This window comes from Balaenoptera borealis, assembly GCF_965194805.1.
Source record: "Balaenoptera borealis genome assembly, chromosome: 1".
Lineage (NCBI taxonomy): Eukaryota > Metazoa > Chordata > Mammalia > Artiodactyla > Balaenopteridae > Balaenoptera > Balaenoptera borealis.
This window is the reverse complement of record NC_138860.1, coordinates 44241449-44254062: the sequence shown is the minus strand read 5'-3', so window position 1 is coordinate 44254062 and position 12614 is coordinate 44241449. Positions and strand designations below refer to the sequence as shown.

Sequence of the window (12614 nt, the reverse complement as noted above, 5' to 3'; positions counted from 1 at the left end):
AATGACTGTTAAATATCACTTGAGAACTTTCATTTTTTAAGTGTGATGGAGATTATAGATATAATTTCCAAAGAGTCCAGAAAAATTTGATACCTCTGCTCTATCTTTTACTCTCTATAGATCACGTTGATGGATGCCAATTACGTCATGGATGAAACGCTCGGGACAGCAGTATTTCCCATATCTTCTATGAAAGTGGGAGAGAAGAAAGAGGTTCCTTTTACTTTCAACGAAGTAAGCAGCACAACAGAATTATTTTTCAACCTTATGTCAGATAAAATCTATTTAACCTGGAAAGTTGGAGTTTAATGTTTGGAAATCCTTCCTTTGCTTCCTTCCTTCCTAGTCTTTCTTCCTTTCTGCCTTCCTTTCCTTCTTTCTTTCTTTCTTAGGTTTGCTGCATTTCTGAAATTTCAATAATTTATTTAAGATTAATAAAACCCTAGAGAAATTATTTATACAGAGCAAACATTGGATTCTGAATTTTACAGGAAACTAGTGTAGTAGTTTACAGTGAGAAATGTAAGCAACTGGTAGACCAGGATTCAGAAAGCTGGTTAATGTATTAATTTCTTCTTTTTGGGAGCAGCTTGGTGTTTTTGTCCCTTGGAATGATTTTCAAATCTCTCCCCTCACCCACATCTGCTTATCCCTTAACTCTTACCTCCTTTCCTAACTGTTAGCATCCCAAATGACCTCTTCCTGAACCCCCATGATAATTATGTGTTGTTCACTGAATCATTTAAACTGTTCAAACTCAAATCCTGGTCAGGAAACTGGAATACTGGTTATGCATGCCTAATTACAGACCTAATACATAGTTTATATTTATTCCATGAGTATATACCTATTTAGAAACTGACTTAAGCCCAAACGATGACCAGTTCATGTAATCAGAGTGACCCAGTTGTCTTGAGGACACTCCAGTCACATACTCCCTGCTCATACCTTTAGCTGCTCCAGGAAGCATGTCTTCTATATGTTTTCTACCCAGAGCTATACCAACCACTGTGTTTTGTTCAAGGCACATAAAGAAGAATATGGTACAGGAAGCTCTTCCCTCAATTATCTTCATCTGGGGTGGAGGTGAGGTAGGGGTTGGAAAAGGAAGTGAACATAGGGAGATACATGTGATGAAAAGAAACCACTGTACGGTTAGATAAGTATCAATGAGGTGTGTTCAGAGTGCAGGGGGAAGACAGAGTAAAGAAAGATTATGTTGTGAGAGGAGGCCAGAGATGGCTCCATAGCGGTAGATGATTTTGAGCAGGTCGAACAGTGAACATAGTGGTTAATACTTCGTCGTTGGAAGCCAGGTTGTTTGGTGTTTAAACCCCAGCTCTGTTTCTTACCATTTGTTTCATCCTGGGGAAATCACTTAGTTCCTCTGAATCTCAATTTGCTCGTCTGTAAAATGGAGATTATATCTCACAGGAGAATCCTTATGATTACATGAGTTAGCTATATTTATATATAATATATCCATATAATTATAGATTATAATGTATATTACATTTAAATATATTTAGATGTAATTATTTAATTATAATTTATATAATTTTATATAAAATATGGTTATGTATTACTTAGTTTATATATTAAGTATATAACATTACATATAAAATATATAACAATAATTGATTATAGTGATATATATAATACTCACATAGATGTATCTGTACATACATATAGTGCTTATTGCCTGGTACATATTAAGCAGTATATAAATGTTTGTGAAGAATAGAATTTCAGTAGGCAGAGAAGCAGTTATGAGCATTCTAGTTTCTAGTAGAAAGTGCAAAGGCATGGAGTTTTGAAAGAATAAAACAAGCTAAGGCATGACAAGTTACATGGCTTGGCAAGTACATGTTGGTGAGCATTAGGATAGAGAGTTAGAAGTGGCTAAATGTTATAACATCTGCAGACCTTACCTATGGCATGTTGCTAGGATCGGTTCTCAATAAACCCTTGTTGAGGGCTTCATAAGCACAATTGGCCTTTCTGAAATAGAATGTTTTTTTTCTGCCCTTCAGTCTATGACACAAAGACTGATTTTAAGAGAAGATACTGTAGGAAAACATGCATTTCCTCTCCTCCTGTCATTTCCTATGCTTAGGTGTGTAGCAAGGTTTTCTACATTCCTGAATTTAAAGTAGCTTACATAATTATTTTCTTTAGTGTGCTTGAGAAAACAGTTGGCCAAACAGCTTTCTTTCATTACACTGTTCTCAAGAGTCCTTTGTAATTTTCATCTGAATGACAATTCTTTGAGTTGGTGACCCGTGATGGTAGTGGGAGAAAAGTAAATACATAATGGCTGGTTGGGGAGAACCCCCATTTGTCCCCCCCCCAGACCATGTGGCGTGCCCTAAGCAAGCCATCCAGCCTCTCCTAATCCCTGAATCCCCATCTTTCAGAGGAGGACTGTCTTTTGTCTACAGTGTTCACGGAGGTTATAAGAGAAAACAAGTTGCGAGGGAATCATGTGGGAGAGGAGATTTATAAACAGTTCTTGGAGATGGTTAAGGCAATCTGGTATAACTTGAGTTTGGCAAAGGAAGGACTTATGCTTCAAGCCAAGACGTTAGCAAAAACTCCTTCAAAATTTTGTCATCCAGAAGTTCATACTGAGTCAACATAGAGGGATTTCTGTGGCCAGGAGCCAGCTGGAGAAAGAACAGGAACCTCCAAATGGAGATTTCCAGATTCCCAGGGTCCTGCTCTACCCACTCAGGGTAGAAACTGGGAACCAGGAAACCTGGGCTCTCATTTTGTCTGTTACTAACCTCCCTCTAGAGTGTTTGAGTTGTCATTCTTTCTCTCTGAGTCTTATTTGCTTCATCACTAAAATGAAGGTTTCCATTAACTTTTTTGGAGGGGGCATACTGGGAGGCATGTGGGATCTTAGATCCCAGACCAGGGATGGAACCCACGCCCCCTGCAGTGGAAGTGCACAGTCTTAACCACTGGACCACTAGGGTAGTCCCTCCATTAACTTATTTCTAAATGCTTTTTAATTTATAAAATTCTGTGCTTTAGAAAGAATATCTTATTTTTCACTTGACTATATTTACCCAGAAGTTTTCAATGCTTCCCATTTTACAGATATGGAAAAACATGATAATGTATTAAAAAATCTTTATTATGCAGTTTTATAGTACTGACCTATCCATAGATTATTTTTTAATATGAGAACTTGAGCCTTTATTGTGTACCTAAAACTTTGATTAATATTAAGAAAGCTATGAAAAGTTTCATTTTCAAGGAACTAATAGTCTGTTTGAAAAGGAGTAGGCATTCACGTATAAACTGATAAGTAATATAATAAGCAGTCTCATGAGGCATCTATTCATTGATTTACCTACTTAGGAGTTATTTATTAAACACTGCGTGTGTTCCAGGCAATATTCTAGGTGATGGGCAAACAGCAGAGGACATGGTGGATGATGGTTCCCAGGGAGCTTGCATGCTGATGGGGAAAGTAAATAGGCCACAGGAAGCAAAAGGATAATCAACACAATATTGGCTAGTGATAAATACTATGAAAAAAATAAAATAGAGGGATGTGGTAGAGAACAGTTGGTGGGCAAGTAAGTTTATATAGTCAAAAAAGGCCTTTCTAAGGTATTATATTTTGCTTCAAATTTTATTATCAAAATTTTCAAGCATATACAAAGTTGAAATATTTCTACATTGGTTACCCATATAACTGCTACCTAGTTTCTACAATTAACATTTTATTCTACTTGCTTTTCACGTATCTTTCTATCTGTCCATCCATCAAACCATTTTGATACATTATTTATTTATTTGTTTGTTTGTTTGTTTTTGTGGCCGTGCCGTGTGGCTTGTGGGATCTTAGTGCCCCGACCAGGGATGGAACCCGGGCCCTCTGCAGTGAAACTGTGGAGTCCTAACCACTGGACCGCCAGGGAATTCCCCATCTTGATACATTGAAACACAAACTGCAGACAATAGTATCCTTCATCCCTAAAGACTTCAGCATATCATCAACTAGAGTTCATTATTTACAAATTTATAATTGTAAGTGCTAAATAAATCGTGTAAACAATGTATACTGAGAGTTATAAGAAGGAATTATTCATCCATTCATTCATTTCACAAGTAACTATTGAGCACTTACTGTGTGTCAGACAGTCTTTAGGCACTACCTATTCAGAAATAAATAAAACAAACAGGAATCCCTACCCTCCTGGAACTTATATTCTACTTAGTAAGATAAATAAGTAAAGGATGCCTGTGTTGGATAGTGAGAGAGATAAGTGCTAAATAAACCGAGGAAGGAGGAGAGGAGAGTATGCATATGTGTGTGAAGAGGGTTGCAAATGCAGTTCCAAAACTGTGGCCGAGAAAAGCATCTCTGATGATACCTGAGGGGAGAAGCCACTCTGAGTAGGAAGATCCTGAAGCAGAAGTTTGCCTGGCTTGTTGAGTAGCAGCAAGGAGGAGAGCATGGCTGGAACACAGAGAGTAGTAGGGAGAGTAGTAGGAGATGAGGACGGGGCATGGGGTTACAGTGGACCATTGTGGGTTACAGTGGATATCAATGGTATGGGCTTGTTCCTAAAGGAAGGATGTGGTTGGATCACTAAGGGGGTGGAAGGCCATTCTGGTGGAGAGAACAGCCTGAGCCTTTGCTCTCAGTTCCGAGACTAGAAAAGACACGCATGTTCAGGAAATGGTGTCTAGACAAGTGCCAGGGGAGCAGAGCATTTGTACGTGAAGGAAGAACAGGTACATGGGGATCAAACTTTAGCAGAGCCCAAATTCAGGAAGCTGGGTTTAGATATTATCTTATTGACAGCAGTGAGTCATGGAAGGTTTTTGACCAGGTAATGGGGAATTTAGAGCAAACAGGATTTGGTTTTTTCCTCAGAAGTATTACTAAACCAAAAGTTGGTAGGTAAAGATAAAGAATGTTTGATATTGAAAATAAGAAGGCTGATGCAGCTTTAGCAGACTACCTCTGTCGAAAGTGGCAGGTATGAGGAATACGGGGTGACTTGAACAACGTGTAGCATTAGCTTTAATGTGTCAGTAAGAGTGGAATGGAATGATTACTTAGTGGCAGTAAGGATCAGCTAAAGTTGGAAAGCAGGAATTTTTTCAGCTTTTCCTGAGACTATGATTTATCATTCAAATCAATTTCAGAATGCTCTCTCTCTCTTTTTTAAATTTTTATTTATTTTATTTTTTTAAGGAGAAAGCCAATTTGGGTCCACAGTTTTGTTTCCCAGCTAACATTTATAAAATCTGGGTTAGGTTGTGCTTGTTGGAATCCTAAGTTTAGAGAGTGTCAGAGTTGTCATTTGAGAGAACCTGGTGGGACGTGCAGCTTTTGATCCCAGGCTCAGAGTCAGACAGCCACCGTCTGGGTTGGAATCATGATTCGACTACTTATTCACTGTGTGATGTCAGACGAGTTATTTTTTTTTTTCTCTTCACCTTGCATGCCCATTTGTGAAACAGAGCTGTATGTGTATCATACCTACCTCTAAAGGTTGTGGTTGTGGTTAAATGCGTTAATACATGGAGAGTTTTAGAACAGTGCCTGGCCCAGTAAACAGTAAATAAATATTAGATATTCTCATTTAATTATACTGGCCAGATTGAACTATTTGTCAAGCGCTTCATGAAACTGACTTAACTGACTATTACACTTACTTATTTGTTTGAACTTACTGATCGAAATCAACTTATTTATATATGGGTAGAGCCTATAAATTTAGTAATCATTTGTTTCAACACACTTCAAAATCAAGAATGCTCTAGTCACCCGTTACTGAATATATTAAGTGTGGCTTTGGGTTGCAATATCCCATTTTAAAGCAGAAAGAGTTTCTTCCAAATTTAGTGTGTTTTGTGTAAACAAAGTAGCCCACTTCAAGAAAATCATGAACATGCTAAGATTTTTTTTTTTATTTATTTATGGCTGTGTTGGGTCTTCGTTTCTGTGCGAGGGCTTTCTCCAGTTGCGGCAAGTGGGGGCCACTCTTCATTGCGGTGCGCGGGCCTCTCACCATCGCGGCCTCTCTTGTTGCGGAGCACAGGCTCCAGATGCGCAGGCTCAGCAATTGTGGCTCACGGGCTTAGTCGCTCCGTGGCATGTGGGATCTTCCCAGACCAGGGCTTGAACCCGTGTCCCCTGCATTGGCAGGCAGATGCTCAACCACTGCGCCACCAGGGAAGGCCCCATGCTAAGATTTTGAAGTAAGACAGGGAAAAATTACACTTCTTTATTCTCTAGATGAATCTTTATCTTGGCCAATATTCTGAGGAAGGTAGCCTCTGATTTTCCACTGTGTAGTGTTTTAATTTGACATATTTATTTAGAAGTTAGTGTTATTGTTTAAAAATAGTCATGTCTCATGGTTTCTGTGGTACCTAATTTTGGCTGAATGCTTTCTTTGATTTTTGCTCATTCCTGATTGCAACTTGAAAATGAATGAGAGAGTTCTATAGAAGAGATAGTGACAAAACTTTTAAAAAATGGGCGTTTTGATGGTGAGTCAGTATCAGGATGATTTCATTGGAAAACCATGTATTGATGTGTGAAGACAAAGACTACAATTTAGCAAAGTGAATGAGACCAAGCAGACTTTGGAGGGAAAACAAGAAAAATATATAATTTTGTGAGAAACTTGGGAGATCTTTGGCTAAGATGTGAATGCCATTACATTGATGCAGGGCAGAGTTCAGACGTAGGTCAAACAATTCCTGGCTTTATGAGAGAATGCATTTTTATTTTGGAACACTAGCAATGGAAACTCAAGTGAGTCTGTTTTCATACTTCTACAGTTTATAACTTTTAAATTACAGGGCATTTTAGAGTGCTCTTGTATCCTTGGGGTCCTCTTCTGGACCTAAGCTCCGTCAGGGACTAGAACACTTTCAGCCTATTTACTGTTGTTACCCAGCCTGACACACATCAGACACTTTCTTTTCTGAATGCACTTATGGGAAATATAGAAAATCTGGGAAGTGCTCAGACGGGCATAATGAAAGTAAATAAAGTTTAAAAAAGAGAAAAACTTAAGAATGTGAGAGATTTCCATTTGGAGAAAAAAAAGATAGTATTTTGGCCTGGTACTAGTGCTCTAGGAAATCTGGTTTATTGTATGATAGCTGATGATTACACAGCTCTTTCTGAATTTCCAATGTCCACATAAAGAAAAGGGACCTTAAATTAAGAACAAAGAGATTGTTGTCAAATAAAAGGAAGAAAACTCTGTGTGACAGAGTGAAACATGGCTACAGGGAAAATAGTGTACTTTTTAATATTTCAAATCTTTTAAGACTGTCTGGGATATCTGGGGAGACACAATTATCCTGAATTATTGGGTGATGGATTATATGATTCCTGGTAATAAAGCCTAAATTAATTAAGAAATTAGATATATTAACTAGACTTACTGTGGTGATCATTTTGCATTATATACAAATATTGAATCATTATGTTACATACCTGAAACTAATATGTTATATGGCAATTATATCTCAGTCAAAAAAATGTTAGTTTTTAGTGTTATCAAAAAGTCACATGTGTTTAAAAAGATGATTTTAGCAGTGTATCATTCAATTTTAAACATGCAAAATTTATTTAGTTGTGACCTTGTTTGTATTGGTGGGATTGTAACTTCTACTCTGCACTTGAATTGCCTATTTGTTAGATACACATATGATTACTTCTTCATAGGATGAAGTTACAGTTTATGGAAACATGATATTTTGCAAAAGTTGCCCTTTTTTGGATATAATTTTATTTGCTATCTTGCATAGGTCAGGTAAATACAGGCAAAGCAAAAAATATTATGTAATTCTCTTGAAAAATATAAATGATTATTGAATCAACATGGTCATAAGTCGCTCTTTGTTTCTACCAAGGAGGGAAAAAATTGACTCAGGAGGGATCAGAATTCAAAATAAAAGTTTTATTGAAAGTAAAGTTTGTAAATACTGGAGTATTTTGATAAGAGAAGGCATGGCATATTTGATGAGCTCTTTACTAATAGGATAGATTTTCAAGTTAAAAATTATTTGACGGTGTGCATCTTTTGGAAATAATAATTTTAAATGACTTCCTTAATGCCAGGCACTATGCTTGTTGCATTAGCTTTATTATTTCAAAATGACCCTGGGAAGTTTGCAAGAGAATTAGTGGGTTAGATACTTTTAAAATTATTTTTAAGTCTGAAATGGCTTTTTTTTAGTTTCTCTCCTATAGTTCTCCTCCCCTGCCCCAACTGAACATCTCCCATTGTAAGCATCTAAAATTGCATTCCACTGTGGAATTCAAAGAAGAGATTGTTGTTCCCCCCCAAGAACATACAATGAGTACAGCCTGCTTCTCACATTAATAATTCCTAGAAGAGGTGGAGCTCTCCTCATTGTCCTTGTTCCTGGCTAAGTATGATGGGGTGGGGGAGACCCAGGGAAATTTGATCACCTTTCCTTCTAATTGCCTTGATAATGCAAGCCACCTGGAAGAGTGCGATACAGAGATGCTTCATGGAGTGTGTGGGAAGGAGTTTACAATAATTGTTTAATGCCTCACAGGAAGCACATATTTTTGTGGCACTTTTATCTGAATGACGTGTTCCAGGTGAAAGATGCAGAGAGATTTTGAATGTCCGTCTTCATAGCATGTCTGAACATAGTGCATCAAGAGGGAAAATTTTTAATTTCCTCCAGGTTGTGAGTGGTCCACTTGGGCAACACATGGAAGTAAGGATCAGAATCCATGTGACAAGAAACATGGCAGCACCTTCTATAACACTCCGAATGGCGGAAAAATCCTGTGTTTTCTCTTCTCTCCTCCTGCTTTCATTTAAAGAGTCTTAGCAGTCTGTCTAGGATCATGAATGTCTCAGCCAAGAAATGTTGCAGATAGACGTAGAAGGGATATTCTTATGGAGAAGACAAATATGACCATAAACATAGCACAGTTAATTTTCCTTTTGTTAAATTGTTGGAACAAGTAGGCATTAGACATATTCAGGCATGAGATTTTTTTTTCTTTTCTTTTTTTTTTTTTTTTGGGCTGTGCTGCACAGCTTGTGGGATCTTAGTTCCCCAACCAGAGACTGAACCCATACCCTCAGAAGGGAAAGCACAGAGTCCTAACCACTGGACTGCCAGGGAATTCCGAGGCATCAGATATTTTAAAATGTAAAATGTTTAGGGATCTGCCAGTTGAGAAGCCAGCTTTTTCCCAACCATTTTCTGTCATGAGATGGCACACATGGGAATAGGAAGCCCATTCCATCTTTGAATCTTTCCATTTGTTAGATTGGAAACTAAATATTGAGCTCAAACTCAGCTCAAACTTCATATTGAGCTGCATTCTTGTTCTTTTAATTTCCATTCTTCCTTGGTGCTTTTGCCCTTTGGAGATAAAAACAGTAAATCTAGTCTCATTTTAATAGCAGCTTTCATGTATTTCTTTAAAACAAGCAGACTGTGTTTTACCCATGTCTCATTTTTCTAACTAAATATCTGAAGAAGTGACCTCATTCAATATAAAATGTTTTCCAAGCCCTCTTTGGGAAAGACTCCATTTGAAAGTGGAAATGGGGATGTGCTGGGATGTGGTCTGAGCAGTGCTTTCATTGATAGAATGCACAGCAATTACATTAATTGTTTAGAAGCCAATTATCTTTTTGACTTAAAACTGAACTACAGTTCATCTGGGCATGTATAATTCCATTTGTACTAGGATTCTTGATTATTTTATTAACTTCAAAGCAATATTTCTATTCATAGAATTCCATACACAGAAACTGCTGTCTGGGTGGGACCAGCCCATGATTTTATTGCTAGTAGCAATGAAATTTTTTTTTAATTTAATTTAATTTTTTATACAGCAGGTTCTTATTTGTTATCTATTTTATACATATTAGTGTATATATGTCAATCCCAATCTCCCAATTCATCACACCATCATCCCCCCCCCCGCCACTTTCCCCCCTTGGTGTCCATACGTTTCTTCTCTACATCTGTGTCTATTTCTGCCTTGCAAACAGGTTCATCTGCACCATTTTTCTGGATTCCACATATATGCGTTAATATACAATATTTGTTTTTCTTTTTCTGACTTACTTCACTCTGTATGACAAGTCCCACCACATCTCTACAAATGACCAATTGCCTTCCTTTTTATGGCTGAGTAATATTCCATTGTATATATGTACCACACCTTCTTTATCCATTCATCTGTCGATGGGCATTTAGGTTGCTTCCATGACCTGGCTATTGTAAATAGTGCTGCAATGAACATTGGGGTGCATGTGTCTTTTTGAATTATGGTTTTCTCTGGGTATATGCCCAGTAGTGGGATTGCTGTGTCATAAGGTAATTCTATTTTTAGTTTTTTAAGGAACCTCCTTACTGTTCTCCATAGTGGCTGTATCAATTTACATTCCCACCAACAGTGCAAGAGGGTTCCCCTTTCTCCACACCCTCTCCAGCATTTGTTGTTTGTAGATTTTTTGATGATGCCCATTCTAACAGGGGTGAGGTGATACCTCATTGTAGTTTTGATTTGCATTTCTCTAATAATTAGTGATGTTGAGCAGCTTTTCATGTACCTCTTGGACATCTGTATGTCTTGTTTGCAGAAGTGTCCATTTAGGTCTTCTGCCCATTTATTGATTGGGTTGTTTGGTTTTTTTTAATATTGAGCTGCATGAGCTGTTTATATATTTTGGAGATTAATCCTTCGTCCATTGATTCACTTGCAAATATTTTCTCCCATTCTGAGGGTTGTCTTTTCGTCTTGTTTATGGTTTCCTTTGCTGTGCAAAAGCTTTCAAGTTTCATTAGGTCCCATTTGCTTATTTTTGTTTTTATTTCCATTACCCTAGGAGGTGGGTCACAAAAGATCTTGCTGTGATTTATGTCAGACTGTTCTTCCTATGTTTTCCTCTAAGAGTTTTATAGTGTCTGGTCTTACATTTAGGTCTTTAATCCATTTTGAGTTTATTTTTGTGTAAGGTGTTATGGAGTGTTCTAATTTCATTCTTTTATGTGTAGCTGCCCAGTTTTATCAGCACCACTTATTGAAGACACTGTCTTCTCCATTGTATACCCTTGCCTCCTTTGTCATAGATTAGTTGACCATAGGTGTGTGGGTTTATCTTTGAGTTTTGTATCCTGTTCCACTGATCTATATTTCTGTTTTTGTGCCAGTACCATATTGTCTTCATTACTGTAGCTTTGTAGTGTAGTCTGAAGTCAGGGAGCCTGATTCCTCCGGCTCCGTTTTTTTCCCCTCAAGATTGCTTTGGCTATTCGGGGTCTTTTGTGTCTCCATACAAATTTTAAGATTTTTTGTTCTAGTTCTGTAAAAAATGCCATTGGTAATTTGATAGGGATTGCATTGAATCGGTTGATTGCTTTGGGTAGTATAGTCATTTTCACAGTATTGACTCTTCCAATCCAAGAACATGGTATAGCTCTCCATCTGTTTGTGTCATCTATGATTTCTTTCATCAGTGTCTCATAGTCTTCTGAGTACAGATCTTTTACCTCCTTAGGTAGGTTTATTTCTAGGTATTTTATTCGTTTTGTTGCAATGGTAAATGGGAGTGTTTCCTTAATTTCTCCTTCTGATCTTTCATTGTTAGTGTTTAGGAATGCAAGGGATTTCTGTACATTAATTTTGTATCCTGCAACTTTACCAAATTCATTTATTAGCTCTGTAGTTTTCTGGTGGCATCTTTAGGATTCTCTATGTATAGTATCATGTCATCTGCAAACAGTGACAGTTTTACTTCTACTTTTCCAATTTGTATTCCTTTTATTATTTTTTCTTCTCTAATTACTGTAGCTAGGACTTCCAAAACTATGTTGAATAATGGTGACGAGTGTCAACATCCTTGTCTCGTTCCTGATCTTATAGGAAATGCATTCTGTTTTTCACCATTGAAAATGATGTTTGCTGTGGGTTTGTCATATATGGCCTTTATTATCTTGAGGTAGGTTCCCTCTGTGCCCACTTTCAGGAGAATTTTTATCATAAATGGGTGTTGAATTTTGTCAAAAGCTTTTTCTGCATCTATTGAGATGATCATATGGTTTTTATTCTTCAATATGTTAGTATAGTGTATCACATTGATTGATTTGTGTATATTGAAGAATCCTTGCACCCCTGGGATAAATCCCACTTGATCATGGTGTATGATCCTTTAAATGTGTTGTTGGATTCTGTTTGCTAGTATTTTGTTGAGGAGTTTTGCATCTATATTCATCAGTGATATTGGTCTGTAATTTTCTTTCTTTGTAGTATCTTTGTCTGGTTTTGGTATCAGGGTGATGCTGACCTTGTAGAATGAGTTTAGCAGTGTTCTTTCCTCTGCAATTTTTTGGAAGAGCTTGAGAAGGATGGGTGTTAGCTATTCTCTAAATGTTTGATAGAATTCACCTGTGAAGCCATCTGGTCCTGGACTTTTGTTTGTTGGAAGATATTTAATCCCAGTTTCAATTTCATTACTTTTGATTGGTCTGTTCATATTTTCTATTTCTTCCTGGTTCAGTCTTAGAAGGTTATACCTTTCGAGAATTTGTCCATTTCTTCCAGGTTGTCCAATTTATTG

The 12614-nt window shown here is 37.3% G+C and overlaps 1 protein-coding gene across 4 annotated transcripts in view; it reads left to right on the top strand.

Annotated features, from left to right (window-relative positions):
* Nucleotides 1-12614, top strand: part of PLA2G4A (phospholipase A2 group IVA) — a 158343-nt gene that overhangs the window by 70573 nt on the left and 75156 nt on the right. For all 4 annotated transcript variants that reach the window (XM_082401670.1, XM_082401668.1, XM_082401667.1 and 1 more), the window contains one exon: nt 121-234. In XM_082401670.1, the coding sequence (XP_082257796.1) occupies nt 121-234 (114 nt within the window). The remainder of the gene's footprint in view (nt 1-120; nt 235-12614) is intronic.